This window comes from Sapajus apella, unplaced genomic scaffold (assembly GCF_009761245.1).
Source record: "Sapajus apella isolate SASKATOON/1434 unplaced genomic scaffold, GSC_monkey_1.0 scaffold22, whole genome shotgun sequence".
Taxonomy (NCBI): Eukaryota; Metazoa; Chordata; class Mammalia; order Primates; family Cebidae; genus Sapajus; species Sapajus apella.
In genome coordinates, this window is record NW_022436962.1 from 26,281,289 (window position 1) to 26,301,524 (window position 20,236).

Here is a 20,236-nt window from a genome sequence, read left to right on the forward strand (position 1 = left end):
GACTTTCTAAGAATTACTAAGGTTACAAATCAATGGAAATGACACAAATATTTATGTGAACATTTGTTTACATAAACATGCTTATGTAAATACATTTATAGTCCTAGTTTGGCATTCCAGTGAAATACTAGTCTCTGTACTCAAGAAATACCTCATGGGATGAAAGTAATCATTCATTCGTTTACAAACGAAAAATTAAAGACATCAGTATCAGGCTGTATAGTTGTATGTGTAGGAGAGTCTAAGAATTACAATCTGAATGCAGAGGTGAAACCTGAATAAAATCAATTAGAACTTCAAAATAATCAGGGAAGAGTTCTTTCCCACTCTTAGAACCTGGTATTTGAGCTCCCGATCTGTTCCACTTATTCCACAGCATCACCACTTGGATTACACAAGCATTTCAAACCTATCACTTCCAAAACTGGACTCCTGATTCTTACTATCCCAACCCTCTCCAACCCCCAACCTCTGCCTCCCAGGCTCAAGCAATTCTCCCAGCTCAGCCTCCCAAGTTGCTGGGACTACAGGTGCACACCACTATGCCCGGCTAATTTTTGTATTCTTTGTAGTGATGAAATTTTGCCATGTTGCTCAAGCTGGTCTTGAACTCCTAAGCTCAGTCATCTGCCCACCTTGGCCTCCCAAAGTGCTGGCATTACAGGCATGAGCCACCGTGCCCCGGCCTCTGTTCTCCTTTCACTCTTGCTTTCTTCCAATCCATTTTCCATATAACAAACAGTCAGAAGACTCTTTCAAAAGTGCAAATGGCATGAGCACCGCTCACTACAGCCTCTGCCTTCCGGGTCCCAGTTCAAGCTATTCTCCTGCCTCAGCCTCCCTAGGAGCTGGGATCACGGGCGTGTGCCACCACGCCCAGCTAATTTTTGTATTTTTAGTACAGACGGGGTTTCACCATGTTGGCCACGCTGGTCTCGAACTCCTGACCTCAGGTGGTCCACCCGCCTCAGCTTCCCAAAGTGCTGGGATTATAGGTGTGAGTCACCGCACCCCGCCCAATTTTATTGTTTTACGTTCACTTATTTACTGCTGGCCTCTTGCAGATAGTAAATTCCACTACAGTATGTATCTTGTTCACTAATTTATCCCTAGCACTTCAATTTCTGGCAAAGAATCTTGTGCTTAGTGTCACGAGCTCTGTTTCCATGCTATATACTGGTTCTAGATGAGTAAATGATTTCTACTATATTATTTTCAGTTTCATTCTTATCCATCAACAGTTTTCAGTTTGTTGGCTCCAGTAACTTCATGCCCTGACTTTATGCTAGTTACATACTTAGTATGTGCAGGTGCCAAGAAAAATTGTATTATTTTGTTATCCTGAGTAAACAAAACAATCAAGATCAGCCAAATACCTAATTTTATATGCAACTCTAGGTCTCAAGGTTCTGACCTACGAGTTGTCGCTTAACTTTACTTTAGGTCACACCTTGCACCTGCCATTCAAGGACATTTCTATTTCTGGATTCTTGGGCATGTAGTCTTGCACCCCTTGGAGAACCTGATGAAAGATGTTGTGAACACTCTTCCCCAGAAACAATACATATATACACAATACATTGCCTGGGCTCATAGATCCAGTGAAACTGTAAAATCCAACCGTGGAGTCCTAGGTAAGAGTCCCTGCTCCCACAGATCAGATAAAAGAAACCTGACTAAACAGAGTGGTCCTCAATTGTTGGCAGTTCAGTAGCGGGGAGAAGAGGAGAAATGTGGATCTATGATGTTTTAGTACTATATATGCTTTTCAAGTTGTCCAAGCTACCTCCTTTCTGCTGTGAACAGGACTACTCAAAGGCAGGTGGATCACGAGGTCAAGAGATCGAGACCATCCTGGTCAACATGGTGAAACCCCGTCTCTACTAAAAATACAAAAAATTAGCTGGGCATGGTGGTGCGTGCCTGTAATCCCAGCTACTCAGGAGGTTGAGTCAGGAGAATTGCCTGAACCCAGGAGGCGGAGGTTGCGGTGAGCCGAGATCGCACCATTGCACTCCAGCCTGGGTAACAAGAGCGAAACTCTGTCTCAAAAAAAAAAATATATATATATATATATATATTGATATGTAGAAAAAGAAAAAAATATTGATATGTATCAATATATACTGACATGTGAAGATGTTCAGGAAATATAGCTAAGTGAGAAAAATATGTCTAAAAAGCTTATATTTGTAATAAGGAATGTACAAGTTACTTTGTACAATTTCTTTGATATGTATGCACAGAAAAATATCAGAGAGATTGACAATGAAATGAAACAATGGTTAGTAGCAGGTAGTAGTGAGAGAATTATATACAATGCTTTTCCTTTTTGCTTATTATTATTTTCTATTATGAAAAAACAATTTTAGAAAATAATTATAAGAAATATAGACGAAAATATTTAAGTTGTAAACAATAACAATACCAAAGCAGGAAACCAAGTCAGGTAAGAACTAAAACTATGAAATACTACTCACTAAAATGCCAAAATATAATACACAGAAAGTATAATAATTGCTATGTTAAAATTGATGGGATTATGGTTGATCTAAACATTTTTCTTTCTTTCTTTTTTTTTTTTGAGACAGTCTTGCTCTGTCACCCAGGCTGGAGTGCAATGGCGCCATCTTGGCTCACTGCAACCTCTGCCTCCCAGGTTTAAGCAATTCTGCCTCAGCCTCCTGAGTAGCTGGGACTATAGGCGCACCACCATGCCCAGCTAATTTTTTGTGTTTTTGTAGAGACAGGGTTTCACTATGTTACCCAGGATGGTCTTGATCTCCTCACCTCGTGATCTGCCCTCCTTGGCCTCCCAAAGTGCTGGGAATACAGGCCTGAGCCACTGTGCCCGGCCAATCTAAACATTTTTCAATCATGTGCCTTTGTAATTTAAAAAAGTAGGAAACTTTCATGAAGAAAGTTGTTACTTTTGCTAAAATGAACCTCTAATAAAAATCATGCATAAGATTTATTTCACTGTAATATTTAAAGTTATATTCATATTATCCATCTGATAGTAACAAATTACATGCAATTGAACTCATATCATACCTTTGCCAGCAGAGTCTTCCCACAGCCAGGAGGACCAGCAAGGAGCACCCCAGCCGGAGTCACCAATCCAAGAGCTTTGAACTGGTCTGGGTTGCGTACTGGTGCCTAGAAAGAATGACATCAGAACAGATATGGCAATCCACTACATGTCCACTTTATACTGCAGGTTCATATGATCTCTAGATATATATTTTCTCTCTTTTTTTAGTCTCCTTCTGTCACCCAGGCTGGAGTACAGTGGTGCTATCTCAGCTCACTGCAACTTCTGCTTCCTGGGTTCAAGCAAACCTCCCATCTCAGTGTCCTGAGTAAGTAGGACTACTGGCACATGCCACCATGCCCAGCTAATTTTTATATTTTTGGTAGAGACAGGGTTTCACCATGTTGGCCAGGCTAGTCTTGAACTCCTGACCTCAGGTGATCCACTTGCCTCAGCCTCCCAAAGTGCTGGAATTACAGGCACGAGCCACTGCGTGCAGCCTCTCAGGCATATTTTTAACATGACTGTGAGGCCTGAAGATGTAAAGAGTACCTGGTTTACCTGTTCATGCTCTGTGGTGATAAAAAGAAAAGTCCTTGCGCTTGAGGAATTTATACTTAAACGTAACATCTAAGAACAGCTTAGACATAACGATATAATATTTCAACAGATTTTTTAGAAAATCATTTAAATTTATATGTTATAAAATGTTTAGGCAATGGTCTCTAAGAAATGAGATGCAGCAGTAACTTTCGCATAGTTAAAAGCCAAATACCTGTTCACTATAATTCCAGCATATTTTTTATTTCAGTAGTACATACCTCTAAATCCATCATATTTCAATTAATGAACCATGAATGATTAGTAGAAAAGTAAAGTGAGTAAAAATTGGCCAGGCATAGTGGCTCATGCCTGTAATCCTAGCACTTTGGGACGCTGAGGTGGGCGGATTGCCTGAGCTCAGGAGTTCGAGACTAGCCTGGGCAACACGGTGAAACCTCATCTCTACTAATACAAAAAATTAGCTGAGCGTGGCAGTGTGCACCTGTAATCCCAGCTACTTGGGAGGCTGAGGCAGGAGAATCACTTGAACTTGGGAGGCGGAGGTTGCAGTGAGCCAAGATGGTGCCACTGCACTCCAGCCTGGGTGACACAGCGAGACTCTGCCTACCCTCACCCAAAAAAAAAGTCAATAAAAATTAATCCAAAGTTTCATGTGCATTAAAACTGCCTTGACCCATAACAGTATTATCAAGTTCAGAAAGTCTTTGTCAAACAATTTGGTCTTGATTGAAAGCATAAGTTTTTTGTTGTTGTTTAAACTCACTGCTATAGAAATGACGCACAACCAAAAGGATCAGCATAAAATAGGTCTCAACGAAATATTATTCAGCCACAAAAATAAATCAAATCCTGTCATTTGCAGCCACATGGATGGAACTAGAGGTCATCATGTTACTGAAATAAACCAGGTACAGAAAGGCAAATATTGCACATTCTTACTCATAGCGGGAGCTAATAAAGTGGACCTCATGGGGATGGAGAGCAGATTGATGGTTACCAGCGGCTGGGAACGGAAAGCAGAGAGGAAGGAGTATGATAAAGAGAAGTTGGTTAAAGGGGTAAAAAAACACAGGCTGGGCAAGATGGCTCACACCTGTAATCCCAGCACTTTGGGAAGCCAAGGCAGGTGGATCAAGACCATCCTGGCCAACATGGTGAAACCCCGTCTTAACTAAAATATAAAAAAAAATTAGCCAGGCATGGTAGCACGTGCCTGTTGCCCAGTTACTCGAGAGGCTGAGGCAGGGGAATTGCTTGAACCCAGGAGGTAAAGGCTGTAGTGAGCCCAGATGGCACCACTGCACTCCAGCCTGGCGACAGTGTGAGACTCCTTCTCAAAACACACACACACACACACACACACACACACACACACACACACAGAGTTAGGTATTAGGTTGCTAGGTAGGGGCAATAAGTTCTGGTATTTGATAGCACAGTAGGGAAATAATATTTCAAAACAGTTAAAAGAAAAAAGCGTATTTCAAAATAGCTAGCAGAAAAAAGTATATTTCAAAATAGCTAGAAGAATAAAAGTGTAATATTCACAACACAAAAAAAACATAAACATTTGAGGTGACAAATATCCCAATTACTCTGACTTCATTGTTACCCATTTAATACATGTATCAAAATACCATATGTACCCCGAAAATATTTACAACTATGATACATCAATTAAAAAAAATGAACAAATAAATTGGATCTCAAACAAAAGAAAAACCATTGTGGGGGCACTTGAAAAAAGTGTTATATTCAAGTCAGTTTAGACACAGTGGCTATATTCAAGTCAGTTTAGACATAGAACCTAGTACACATGCATGGAGCTTTATCTGTGGTCCTTAATCCATGACATGCCAATAATATTTGGCAGCTGATATACCTACCAATATTGCCATGGTGAGCTCCTCTCTAATGTCTTCCAGGGCACCAATATCTGCCCATGTCACATTAGGGACAGTGACAAAGCCTTCCCTTTTGGCAGAGGGTTGGACTGAGGATAGAGCAACAATGAAATCATTCAGTTCAATGCACAGTCCTTGCATCTGCTCCTCTGAGAGGGGATCTTGGTCTCTTAGCAACCCCAGCAGCCTTTGTAATTCATCCTTGAAGGGAACAATTGAGGGGGAAAAAAATAAAAAACCACCACAACAGTTATTGAAAAGTTACATTTTCTACTTGTTAAAATTATTACCGCAATATTTCTATAATCTATCCTGAACTTCTATGTATTTCAATAATTTTCTCTTTGACATGAGACATGTTCATTTTACTCCAAAGGATCATATGCTCTGGTCAAGTAAAGATATACCAATTATAATTAAATATATAAGAATGATTTCTCTATACTATTTTTAGGGCTAAGTATAGCAAATATAAGCAGTTGGCAAATATTCATTTCAGCAACCATGATATTTCCCATGTTTCATTTATAAATATTCAATAAAATTCATCAGCTGAATTCTGATGAAATTAAAACAAAGTTATGTTGGAGGTAGTATAATTCATTAATATGGTTCCTTGATAGTTTATCAACTAAGTAGAGACAAGGCAGTTTTCCTATTACTATCAAATCTTAAACTTATAAGGCAGATATCTTGCTTTGTGAAGAACATGAAAAGACAAGTCTAAAAAACAGGTAATCAATTAATTCAACTTGTAAAATATTAATTTATATGCAATATTTTTTTTTAATGAAATATGATGGTTTTATATTCCATGCAATATTAGAAATGAGTTTGTTATATTTTATGGAAGTAATTGCAGTTTCAAATGACTAAGAAAAAAACAAATTATCTGAGAACAAAAGATCTGTATTTAAGCTCCTGCTCTAAAAAGGAGAGGTTGTATGGCCTTGAGCAAACTACAATCTCTCTCTTAAGCTTAGTGTCTTTGATTATAAAATGGGGAAAATAATGGTATTTATATAAGGTCACAGGGATCAAATTATATAACACAGAAGCCATCTGTGCAAGCTATAAAATGCTATACATAATTGAGTTTTCATGACTCACAAAATTAAAAAATTTAATACTGATCTTAGACTGATAAATGTCCCCTCTCATTCACATGACTGTCCTCCAGAGCTATCTGCAACTAAGATAAGACCTGGATATTGTTGTGTCAACAGACCATCGTAATCTACCTAACCAAAAGCTAACCAGGAGATATAATTAAATGCCAATGCCAAAACAGGGGTTGACAATCTTTTTCTGTAAAGGACAAGACCGTAAACACTGTAGTCTTTGTGGGCCACGGTCTCTGCTGCAGACTCTTGTGTGAATTCTGCCATGAAATGAAAGCAGAAACAGACAAGTATACAAATGAACATGGCTGTGTTCCAATATAACTTTAATCTACAAAAACAGGTGGTGGGTGGGTAGGCCACAGTCTGCCAACCCCATTCCAGAATTTCATAATCATTATTGTAAAATAAATTTATTCAGAATAAACTAAACATAAAACAACTCGCATTTCTGAAATTATATATATTGTGGGTATAACTGATAATTATTTTATAGATTGAATGCCAATAAAACAGGAAATAATAAACCTCAACTATATTGACCCCTGCTTCAATGTAAGATAACACAAAGAACATTAAAAGGACAGCTTAAGGTGCCTTTAGAGAAAACACCTGTGTTTCAGAAGCGGGCTCAGTTCCCAGCCTTTCCTCCTGGACTCCTTTAGATGGCAAATCTTCCATTTCAGGATCTTTCTTCTGCTGTTCCTGTAGCTTCATTAAGACTCTATTGACTGCACACATTGCTGCCTCTCGGCACAGTGCCATCAGATCAGCACCAACAAAGCCTGGAGTTAGGTGTGCTAAGTTACAGAAATCAAAAGCTTGAGGAAGCCTCAGTTTTCTGCACAATGTTTGAAGTATTCTGCAGAAAAGACAGAGAAAAAAATTTCAGATTCTTAATCTAATACTAAAAACAAGTCACCAAATATATTTATTTGAAGTCCTTCACCTCTGCCAATGATATTAAAATGGATACTATACAAGAACAAATAGTTCATTCACTCAACAAATGCTAAGTCATTATTACATGCCCTATCTTATTCCAGAAAGGGTCATGGTAAATATCTGCTTTGTTAGGAGCCATACTAAGTGCCGTGAGGAATACATAGAATTTTAAAAAAATATTTTGCCTTTAAGTATTTACAACATTACAGGGGAAATGAGGTAAATAACTTATGAGCGTACTTTTAGAGTAGATTAAATGGATATCTACCAGAAATAAAAGCCCCCACATTGACACAAACCATTAATTCTCTTCATCATTGAAAATTATCTTGCCATATACTTCCTATTTTATATTAGGACAGTTACTTCTCCAAATTTATCTTTACCTATTGTTCATCCCCTGTACTATACATGTGAAAAATTTTGTTCAACCTAACTGGCAACATGGTATCTATAAAAATCTGGACTTCTAGATAATTGTTATTAAAGGAATACCTTGAACAATTTCTGATAAGACCTACTAAATTAAAACTTAAAAGCAGTAAAGATATTCAGGATGAAGCCAGGTGTGGTAGCTTATAGCGACAATCCCAGCACTTTGGGAGGCTGAGGCAGGCAGATCACCTGAGGTCAAGAGTTTGAGATCAGCCTGGCCAACCAGGCAAAACCCCATCTCAACTAAACATACAAAAATTAGCTGGGCATGGTGGTGGGCACTCGTAATCCCAGCTATATGGGAGACAGAGGTTGCCGTGAGCCAAGATTGTGCCACTGCATTCCAGCCTGGGTGACAGAGCAAGACTCCATCTGGAAAAAAAAAAAAAAAAAAATAGATATTCAGGATGAAAGGTCTGAAGCCAAACTGCAAAAGTTTGAATACCGGCTCTATTACCCTTTGTAATCTGGGCCAGTTACTTAATCTTTGTGCTTCAGTTTCTTCATTTAGTAAATCTATATTATAGTAGCACTTATTCAGAGGGTTATTGCTAAAAATGAATACATGCAAAGCACATAAAACAGTGGCTGATCCATAGTTACTGCCCAATGAATGTTAATTCTTATTTACATATTTTGATATTATAAACTAACTTGGACAAACAAACGTATTTTGAAATTAATAAATTTGTAAAGAACACTAATATTTTCAAATGTCAAGCTAATAAAGAATAAATGATAGAAAAATCATTTGGGACCATGTAAGTGAGTGAGCAGAATAGAAGCAGATAAACATTACTGACAATTTTTTAAAAATTTCACTTTGATACTCTGAATAATGGGAATTAAGAAAACTTCACTAAAGAACTATTTCCAAAAGACACACACAATTTGCTACTACGCAAATTTAGACAGGGTTTTGCCATGTTCACCAGGCTGGTCTCAAACTCATGACTTCAGGTGATGCGCCCACCTCAGCCTCCCAACGTGCTAGGACTATAGGTGGTGAGCCACTGCATATGGTCTAATATTTCACAACATTTCTTAACTAGATTTCTACTCTACCGCCTCAACAGTGCGGTAGACAGTCTTGCTTATGAAGTTATATTTCGGGTTATTGGTGGATGTTTATTTGCTCTACGGACATTACTCATTTGCTCAATTACTAGGAAAGGCTGGTGCTGCAGCAAACAGCTTTCAACTTTCTGGCTGCCATTTCATTACTGGTCACAGAACCTGTGGTCTCAGGCAGGTTAGTGCAATATGCAATAAGGGTACTCAGATTTTTTTTTTCTTTCTGCAAGTCTGACTGTCCACACCATAGTACTCACATTTAACCTATATGTGGACCAGGTGGCACTGCTGTATTCCATAGCTCCAGACATTGCTGCTAACCTGGTCAGCCAACTAAAGAAAGCAATCCGTTGTTAATTCAGACCAGACAAATGAGTATGGATACCTAAGTCCATTATTGCTTCTGAAAAAACAACCCAAAAAAATTATCCTACTGATGAGTAAATTGTTTCCTTCTTTTTTACAGAGGTGGGGCCTACCTCTGTCACCCAGGTTGGAGCGCAGCGGTACAATCATAGCTTACCGTAGCCTCGAACTCGTGGGCTTAAGCAATCCTCCTGTGCTTCAGCCTCCTAAGTAGTTGGACTATAGGTGTGTACCCAGCTAATTTTATTTTCTGTAGAGACAGGGTAGCGCTATGTTCCCCAGGCTCAAACTCCTGGCCTCAAATGATCCTCCTGCCTTGGCCTCCCAAAGTGTTGGGACTACAGGCATGAGCCACTGCACCTAGGCATAAATGGCTTTTTTTTTTTTTTTTTTGAGACAGAGTCTCACCCTGTCACCCAGGCTGGAGTGAATTGGCACAATCTCAGCTCACTGCAACCTCTGCCTCCCGGGTTCAAGCAATTCTCTTCCTCAGCCTCCTGAGTAGCTGGGATTGCAGGTGTGCACCACCAAGCCCTGCTAATTTTTGTATTTTTTAGTAGAGACGGGGTTTCACCATCTTGGCCAGGCTTAAATGGTCTTGAACTCCTGGCCTCAAGATCCACCTGCCTCAGCCTCCCAAAGTGCTGGGATTATAGGTGTGAGCCACTGCACCCGGTCATAAGTGGTTTTCTTAATGTGGGCTTCTCCTTTTTCAAATCAGTTTAACTGGCACAAAAAGAAAGAAAATGGGAGAGAAAGAAAAGGCTACATGGTATTTCTTACTTTCAAAGCATTCAGTTAAGATGACTTAGTGGTATACAAACTTCATGCTATAATATACCTTTCCCTGGATGCTTCATCTGGGATACCTAGGCATATTTCTCGGTCGAACCTTCCAGCACGTCTCAAAGCAGGGTCTAATGAGTCTGGTCGATTAGTAGCTCCAATAACTAGGACCTGGGCTGTAGCAGCCACATTATTCAGATCTAGTAAGAGATAGAGAAGGAGTGGTGAACAAAGTACTTGATATGGAGGGCAATAATGCTTTCAGACATCATTTCATGGTTAAAGAGAAGGTATCACAGATTTTGACAGCAACATACATATAAAACCAATATTTATTAAATGTCAAATATGTAACAGGTGTGAGGAGGATAAATAAAATACAAACTCTGTCCTCAACAGTTCACAATCTATTGAGAAACACCGAGTGTGTAAATAAAAAAATGGCATAGGACACAGTTTGTGAAGTATAATAACAGATGTAAGAAAAGACATGATGAATTCCAACTGAGGAATAAGGGAGGGTCCATGGAAGTGGTAACATTTCAGAAAGGGCTTGAAGTGTAAACAGAATTTTAATAAGCAGATATACAGGTTAGTGGAATTCTACGTAGAAGAAAGAGATCAGTAAAAGCACAGAGGGTCAAGCATGCATGGCACATCCAGGCAAGGTGAGCAGGACAACAACAGGAAGGCTGGGAGGATGCAGGAGTCTGTGTCTCAGAACGGACTGATAAAACTTTTAATTCGAGCAGGGGAATACAAAAGAGTCTTCAGCTGTTCTGGCTTAACCTAGGGATGCATTTCTAGGAATGGGCAAAACTGAGGGCTTAAATCTTATCTTTCTTAAGTATTATTTCTCTCAACTGAACCAGGACTGAACAGCAAGGAGTCTGAGGTTATTCTATCTCACAGGTAACAAGAAGGTAGTAAGATGCTAATTAAATCATGAGGAGTTTATACAGTGTGTCCTTTAGCCAGTAGGGAGCCATAAAAGCTTTTCTCATAATACAGGCCTAAGAGACATGGTAAGAAAATTTTAGATAAAAATAAAACAGAATCCCAGCACTTTGGGAGGCTGAGCAGAAAGATCGCTTGAGCCCAGGAGTTTGAGACAAGCCTGGGCAACATAGCGAGATCCTGTCTTTAAAAAAAAAAAACAAAAACAAACGAACAAAAGATCCTGGGCATAGTGGCTCATGCCTGTGATCCCAGCACTTTGGAAGGCTGACGGCGGTGGATCACCTGAGGCTAGGAGTTTGAGACCAGCCTGGCCAACATGACAAATCCCTGTCTCTACTAAAAATATAAAAATTAGCCAGGTGTAGTGGCATGCACCTATAATCCCAGCTACTTGGGAGGTGAAGCAGGAGAATCATTTGAACCCAGCAGACGGAGGTTGCAGCGAGGTGAGATCATGCCATTGCACTCCAGCCTAGGTGACAGAGTGAGACTCTGTCTCAAAGAAAAAAAAAAATGCCAGGCATGGTGGTGCACACTTGGGGTCCCAACTACTTGGGAGGCTTACATGGGAGGATAACTTGAGCCCAGGAGGTCAAGGCTGCAGTGAGATATGATTATGTCACTGCATTCCAGCCTGGGTGACAGAGCAACACTCTATCTCATCAATCAATCCATCAATCAACCAAGCAATCAGAAGAAGCAACCTACAACCTGGTAATGCAAAAACATAAAATATGTACTTAAATTTTCTTGTGTACACAAAATATGTGCTATTTCTTTTTATTTATTTTTAGAGGTGGGGTGTTGCCATGTTGCCCAGGATGGCCTCAAACTACTAGGCTCAAGCAATCCTCCTCCTTTAGCCTCCTGAAGTGTTGGGATTATAGGTGTGAGCCACTGTGCCCAGTATGACTTTTTTTTTTTCCACACTATTTGATATTTACTATTTGAATATTTTATATCTTTATGTATTAATTATACTATTTTAAAACATTTATTATCTTAAAATGAATTCATTATTTTAAACTGACCATCCATGCAGGTTAGGAGTTGGGCTACAATTCTTCGTTCCATATCTTTTGAAGCAACTTCTCTTTTGGGTGTGATAGCATCAATTTCATCAATGAAAATGATACATGGTGCATTTGACTGGAAATAAAAATATCACATAAAGACAACCATAAATACATCACCTATACTAAAGCACAGTTAAGCATATACATTTTTTGGAAAATCTTAAAGTTCAAGGATCATTTGCCAAAAGAATAACCCTAAAGAAGGCAGTTCACATGTATTACTTCTGATTTTTATCTGACTTAAAAGAACCAAGATGCTTAAAAGTACATAGTAGAGACTGCTGAGAGGGCAACACACTTATAGTGTCTTCATCAATGCATGTTTTGTGATAAATCTACTGAAATTCTTTTGTAAATTAGTCACATTTGCTATGCTATGAAATAGAAACAATGATTTTGAATAAGCATATGCACAAAAAAAATTAAAAACAAGTTTATAAACTTTAAATTAGCAAACCCAAGCTTACGAGAAACGTTAGGAGGGTTTCTACCAACATAAAAATTTCCAAGTCTTTCTCCATGATTTGCTATAAGAGGAAATTTGAGAAGGACCAGAAGCTTTTTAAAAAATGTGTGGTAAAATATACACAAAATTTACCATTCTAACCACTTTGGGTATATAGTTTAGTCGCATTAAATACTTTCAGACTGTTGTGTAAACGTTACCACTATCCATCTCCAGAACTTTCTCAGCATCCACACTGAAAAGTACCAGAAGCTTATTTTAAAGACTACGTTGAATAAAGAAAGGATGGTAAAGTTCTAATACATCAGTGTAATGATCACCTCCAGTTTTGTTTTGTTTTTAAGAAATAAACTAGATAGCGTTCAGAAAGAATAAATTAAGATGTAACAATCAGCTACCAAGAGTGGTCAAATTCATTGAGACAAAAAGTAGAATGGTGGTGGTGACCAGGGACTGGTGGGAGAGATGAATGGGGAGTTACTGTTTGGGAACCTGAAGACGCTCTGGAAATGGATGGCGGTAATGATTACACAACAATGTGAATGTACTTAATGCCACAGAATTGTACACTTAGAAATGTTAAAATGGCCTTTTCAGCTGGAACTGCCATCTTCCAGTAATTCACCAAAATGATGAACACAAAGGGAAAGAGGAGAGGCACCTGATATTCTCTAGGTCTTTCAGAAAACACAGAGCTGTTCCTTTGGCTATATATATGCGAATCTATAAGAAATGAGATATTGTAGGCTGGGCGCCGTGGCTCACGCCTGTAATCCCAGCATTTTGGGAGGCCATGGAGGGTGGATCACCAGAGGTCAGGAGCTCAAGACCAGCCTGGCCAACGTGGAGAAACCCTGTCTCTACTAAACATATAAAAATTGGCTGTATGTGGTGGTACATGTCTGTAATTCCAGCTACTAGGGAGGCTGAGGCAGAAGAATAATTTGAACCAAGAAGGCAGAGGTTGCAGTGAGCTGAGATCATGCCACTGCACTCCACCAAGATTGTGCCAATGCACTTCAGCCTGGGCAACAGAATGAGAGTCTGTCAAAAAGAAAGGAAGGAAGAAAGAAAGGGAGGGAGGGAGGGAAAGGAAGGAAGGGAGGAACGGAGGGAGGTAGGAAGGGAGGGAGGGAAAGGAAGGAAGGGAAGGAAAGGAAGGATGGGAGGGAGGGAGGGAAAGGAAGTAAGGGAAGGAAAGGGAGGAAGGGAAGAAGGGAGGGAGGGAGGGAGGGAGGGAGGGAGGAAGGAAGGAAGGAAGGAAGGAAAAAATGAAGGAAGGAAGGAAGGAAGGAAGGAGGGAGATATGGTAGACATCAAGGGAATGGGTACTGTTCAAAAAGGAATGCCCCACTAGTGTTACCACTGCAAAACACAAGAGTCTATAATATTACCCAAGATGCTGCTGGCATTGTTGTAAAGAAACAAGTTAAGGGCAAGATTCTTGTCAAGAGAATCAGTGTGTGTACTGAGCACATTAAGCACTCTAAGAGCAGAGATAGCTTTCTGAAACGTGTGAAGGAAAATGATCAGAGAAAGGAAACCAAGGGGAAAGCGCCAGCTTGCTCTACCCAGAGAAGTGCACTCTGTGAGAAGCAATAGGAAGGAGCCTGAGCTGCTGGATCCTCTTCCCTATGAATTCATGGTATAACAGGTGTTAAAAAATAAAAGACCTCTGGACTGTAAAAATGTTTCTTTTCATTGAATAGAAGTGTAGTGTCCTCTTCCCCAAAGAAACGTTTAAAACAAATTTAAATTGTGTCCTAATTCATTGTGTAGTGCCTTTACTATTCAAATTTAATGTATTTCTTGCTGAAAGATGTGAGGTGGCTTATTGTGCAACAAATTACTCAACTGGTTAGAAAACTGCCAGGTATTATTTCTGAAATATCTGTATTGGTCCCTCTAAATCATCATGAAAGAAATGAAATAATTTACAAAAACTTAAAAAAATGGTAAATTCTGTTATATATATTTTACTACAAAAGAGATAAGGATCAGTTAAAATGAAAAAAATTGAAAAATATCTACATTCATAATCTAAATCACTTTACTCAATCAGTTACTCAATGGTTAGGAGTGACAGTGATTATGCTAAGTAAGGCTGTCAGCCTCGCTTAAGGCATCTCAAAACCATGGGAACCACCACATTTTAAAGGGAAAGATATTTAGCCTATCAGTAGCTGGCTCTCTTCCCTAATCATCCTTATGACAATGTTTGCAAAAGACGCCTATGACTGCTAGACACATAATCCAGTTAGAAAAGAGTAAAATTACAGAGACCAACAGTGTCAGAAAACAAGCACATCAGTACTTGTCAGTGACCTGGAAAGTTGAACGGGGGGAAAAAAATAAATGATGGTCATTGGAATGTGGCCTAAAGAAAGCACAGTTTTCAACAAAGTATCACTTGATTGGATTTCACCTTTTTGCTCTCTTTTCCACATGCTTTCCTGTACTCATTAGGGAAGAGAGAACCAGGAAAGGTGGGGTGCTAAGCCACATATTTACTGGGCAGCTACTGTGAGGTACTTTACTGGCCCAGTACTGGTTTAGTGAGAGCTTTAAACACAGAACCAACAACCTAAAGATGCCATTTGTCTGTTACCTTTACGGATCATTGTGTTTACCATACACACAAAATTTACTCCTTGTCTCTGGCTATGCATGCCAATTTAACAATGGAATCGACCAAGTTTTGGAAAACAGGTAGCACCTGAAAGAGTTTAGCTTTGTTTTCCACCCTGCCTTTCCACCCTTTTTCTCTTCATCCTCCTAGTGTTGCCCACACCTCTTTCTATGCCAGCCCATACTATAACCTAGTAGATGGACTACCTATTCTTGTTATTAAAAATTTTTTTTCTCAATTACTGCTTAAATTTCTCTTCTAATTTCACATAGGCTTCTAGCAGTTGTATCGGATATTCATCAGCTACTATATATTGTCAGTGCTAACAATGACATAAAATTAAACTTTTTACCATTTTTTAAACACAGTGGTGATATTTGCTCAAGTGTAAATAATTTACAGCTAATATTTACAGGGCTTGTGCTGTGTGCAGGGTACCATATCAAAGGTTTTATAAGAAGTCTCTCATTAGGCTGGGTGTGGTGGCTCACGCCTGTAATCCCACCACTTTGGGAGGCCGAGGCGGGTGGATCACAAGATCAAGAGATCGAGACCATCCTGGCCAACATGGTCAAACCCCGTCTCTACTAAAATACAAAAATTAGCTGGGCGTGGTGATGCGTGCCAGTAGTCCCAGCTACTTGGGAGGCTGAGGCAGGAGAACTGCTTGAACCCAGGAGGTGGAGGTTGCAGTGAGCCAAGATAACTGCAACCTAGCGACAGAGCAACTCTGTCTCAAAAAAAAAAAAAAAAAAAAAAAAAAAGAAGTCTCTCATTTAACACTCTCAGCCACATGAGATTTGGGTATTATTATTACCCTAATTTACTAGTAAGGAATGATAATTTATTCTGCCATTTTTATGGTTGCTTTTATAATATCCTAAATGATAATTTTTACATTGCTTACAAGTTTTTAGGCCAAACTTGAGGAAAGTAAAAGTGAGTGGAAAATATCATAAGGATAATATACTTTCAACATATGACTACAGGGTATGACAGCACAGAATTTCTAACCAATTAAATTTATGTTTGATTTTAAATGAAAAGGGTTACTTATCCAACAGCTGGTATCACTAAATCTACTTTGAATATTTAGCCATCATGCATAACAAATTACCATGTTTATTTAACAAAAGAATGGCTAGTGAGTGGGTTAACAAATACTAGCATCAGAAAAAGCAGGATCTTTAACATAAGCTGGGAGCGTCTGACCACCTGGCGTTAGTCATTAACTGACTCACCACAGCTTGCTCGAATAGTTCTCTCAGCTTCTGCTCAGACTCTCCGGATACTCCAGACACAATCTCTGGAGCAGCCACTTTCAAAATTGGCAGGTCAAGTTCCTATGCAGACACATAAAAGGATAACCAAATATTCAAATTTTAATTTTCCTACTTTTTCTTTATCCAGTCTCCTCAAATTTTTTAAATAGCTAGTTTCCAGAGGAACTTCATCTTTTTATGTTGGCCCAGTGAAAAACACTATTTAAAAATCAATGGTTTTGGCCGGGCGCAGTGGCTGACATCTGTAATCCCAGCACTTTGGGAGGCCAAGGTGGGTGGATCACCTGAGGTCAGGAGTTCAAGACCAGCCTGACCAACATGGAGAAACCCCGTTTCTACTAAAAATACAAAATTGGCCGGGTGTGGTGGTGCATGCCTGTAATCCCAGCTACATGGGAGGCTGAGGCAGGAAGCTATGGTGAGCCAAGATCACGCCATTGCACTCCAGCCTGAGCAACAAGGGTGAAACTCCGTTAAAAAAAAAAAAAAAATCAATGGTTTTATGCAAACACGTTTAAGTGGACACTATCATCTTTTTATTTTATACACATCACTATAAAATTCTATTATCTTTTCTGAATAAAGGCTCTTGACTCTCAAGAGATATATATGTCATCCCCCACTTAGGGCTGAGCCAAAGCAATTCTTTGTTTTGTTTTGTTGAGACTGTGTCTCACTATGTTGCCCAGGCTAGTCTAAAAATCCTAGCCTCAGGCAATCCTCCTACTTCAGCCTCCCAAAGTGCTGGGGTTATAGGAGTGAGCCACCATGCCTGGCCTATCAAAACAATTCTTACCCAACTGCTGAGGAGAAAATGGCAAGGGTTGTGACACAGATGTTTCCCATGCATCCTGCTAGTATTTCTCCAAATTCTAACCCAGAGAGTAGCCAGTTATTAGTCAGAGGAGGGAGACTCTTTAAGAAGAGAACAGGCGTGGAGGCCCCTGCCTGTAATCGCAGCACTTTGGGAGGTCCAGGTGGGAGGAGTGCTTACGTCCAGGAGTTTGAGACCAGCCTGGGCAACACAGTGAGACCCCATCTCTATAAAAAACAATAAATTAGCCGGGCATGCTAATGCATGCCTGCAGTCCCAGCTACTTGCAAGGCTGAGGCAGGAGAATCACCTGAGCCTGAGAGGTCGATGCTGCAGTGAGCTGTGATCATGCCACTGCACTCAGCCTAGGCAAGAGAATGAGAATCTGTCCAAAAAAAAAGAAGAGACACTACTGTTGTCCCATTCCCGTGCTTGAAATTTCACTTTCTCAACCGTATCTTCGTTGAATCCAACTCTAATTTGGGAATCCCAACATACCACATAGCATTTTGCACTTCTTGTATTGTCTTCCACTTATTACAGTTGTTACTATGTACAGCATTTGTTTATATCAATGACTGTTCAATGTCTCTCTCATATTAGAACTAGAATTGTCGTACTTAATACATATTCCAAAGTCTGGCATGCAGTGGCGATGTCATAGAATTACTCAACAAAAATGAAGCAAACCATTCAAGTCTCCCTTTACAAATGATTTTTTTTAATAGAACATTATTGTATTAGTGCTTGGTACAGCATGCTATTTTTCTTTCTTTCTTTCTTTTTTTTTTTTTTTGAGATGGAGTTTTGCTCTTGTTGCCCAGGCTGAAGTACAATGGTGCGATCTTGGCTCATGGCAAATTCTGCCTCCCAGGTTCAAGTGATTCTCCTGCCTCACCCTCCCAAGTAGTTGGGATTATAGGCATGCGCCACCACGCCTGGCTAATTTTGTATTTTTAGTAGAATGGGTTTCTTTATGTTGGTCAGGCTGGTGTCAAACTCCTGACCTCAGGTGATCTGCCTGCCTTGGCCTCCCAAAGTGCTGGGATTACAGACATGAGTCACCATGCCCGGCCAGCATGCTATTTTTCTAATTGAAGTTACTCAGATATTTTACATTACTGCCTAATACAGTTTCTGAAAAATCTGAGAGGGCTAAAATAAGATTGCTAACTTAATTTTACAAAATAAATATCTATTATTACCATTTTAGAAAGAATTATTTTAAAACTAAAAAGTATAAAAACATAACTCTAAATAGAAATTCTGAATAAATTTAGCTGTATGAAAAGTAATATAACCCTAGTTTTCTTATTTTACTGCTCTGAAGAACCACTGGGAGGGCAGGTGCAGTGGCCCATGCCTGTAATCCCAGCATTCTGGGAGACTGAGGAGGACTGCTTGAGGCCAGGAGTTTAAGACCAGCCTAGGCAACATAGGGGGATTCCGTCTCTACAAAAAAAAAAAAACACCCAAAAACATTAGCTGTGTGTGGTGGTGTGTTTGCAGTTCCACTACTTGGGAGGCTGAGGTGGAAGGACCACTTGAGCCTGGAAGGTTGATGCTGTAGTGAGCCATGATTGCACCACTGCACTCCAGCCTGGGCGACAGTGAAACTCTGTCTTAAAAAAATAAATAAAACAAAATAACTATTGGGCTAAAGGAAAAGCAAAGTAACTAAAATGTAACCTATGTGTTAATAAAAAGGTTTGTTTGAAACTGGGTTATTTTATTTTCTACCTAACTGTTGCCATATACAATTACATACATTAAAAATAAATTCCTCAAGTTGCTTGTGAGAAGCAAAAAATAAACTAAATGAATAAATGCCACAAAGAATACCAGCATGATAACAAAGGGATCAGTTCCAATGACTATATTCTCTTCCTGAAGAATGCCAGGTCTGGTTTAAGTTGACAAAAAAGAAAAAAACAAAAACAAATAATAACAACAAAAACAGCAAAAGCAAACAAGTGTCAGCAATCCTCACCCCAGCAATTGCATGTGCAAGTAACGTCTTTCCACAGCCTGGTGGCCCATGAAGGAGAACTCCACGAGGGGGCACGACGCCCAGGTGGTGGTACACCTCTGGGTGACGCATGTGAATGAGCATCTTGCAGACCTCCTGGCAGAGGATAAGCATAAAGACGTCTTTCAAAACAGAAGAATCAAAGTAGAATGAAATGTCCTATTTTTTGGAGCAGTGAAATGGAGTAGGTAGGGAGAATATATACTTTAGACTTAGAACAGAGTTTGAATCCTGGCTCTGGTACCTACTGTGTGATTTCAGCCCTAACCTCTCCAAGAAGCTTCTATTTCCTAAGCTGTGACATTATCTACCTTGAGGATGTAATGCAGAGTAACTAGCATGGCAGATGGAAAAGAGTAGGCATTAAAAATAAAGTTACTGGGCCGGGCGCGGTGGCTCAAGCCTGTAATCCCAGCACTTTGGGAGGCCAAGGCGGGTGGATCACGAGGTCAAGAGATCGAGATCAGGCCGGCGCGGTGGCTCAAGCCTGTAATCCCAGCACTTTGGGAGGCCGAGGTGGGTGGATCACGAGGTCAAGAGATCGAGACCATCCTGGTCAACATGGTGAAACCCCGTCTCTACTAAAAATACAAAAAATCAGCTGGGCATGGTGGCGCGTACCTGTAATCCCAGCTACTCAGGAGGTTGAGGCAGGAGAATCGCCTGAACCCAGGAGGCGGAGGTTGCGGTGAGCCGAGATCGCGCCATTGCACTCCAGCCTGGGTAACAAGAGCGAAACTCCGTCTCAAA

General features: G+C 39.8%; 1 protein-coding gene across 6 annotated transcripts in view; it reads right to left on the reverse strand.

The window, feature by feature from the left end:
- Window positions 1–20,236, reverse strand: part of NVL (nuclear VCP like) — a 97,363-nt gene that overhangs the window by 50,807 nt on the left and 26,320 nt on the right. For all 6 annotated transcript variants that reach the window (XR_004272265.1, XM_032289374.1, XM_032289375.1 and 3 more), the window contains 7 exons: window positions 19,448–19,582; window positions 16,602–16,703; window positions 12,221–12,338; window positions 10,285–10,429; window positions 7,236–7,485; window positions 5,485–5,703; window positions 3,055–3,159 (listed from right to left, as the gene is read on the reverse strand). Coding sequence is in view for 5 of the 6 variants with exons in the window: in XM_032289374.1 (XP_032145265.1) it covers window positions 3,055–3,159; window positions 5,485–5,703; window positions 7,236–7,485; window positions 10,285–10,429; window positions 12,221–12,338; window positions 16,602–16,703; window positions 19,448–19,582 (1,074 nt within the window). In the remaining variant the exon portion in view is untranslated. The remainder of the gene's footprint in view (window positions 1–3,054; window positions 3,160–5,484; window positions 5,704–7,235; window positions 7,486–10,284; window positions 10,430–12,220; window positions 12,339–16,601; window positions 16,704–19,447; window positions 19,583–20,236) is intronic.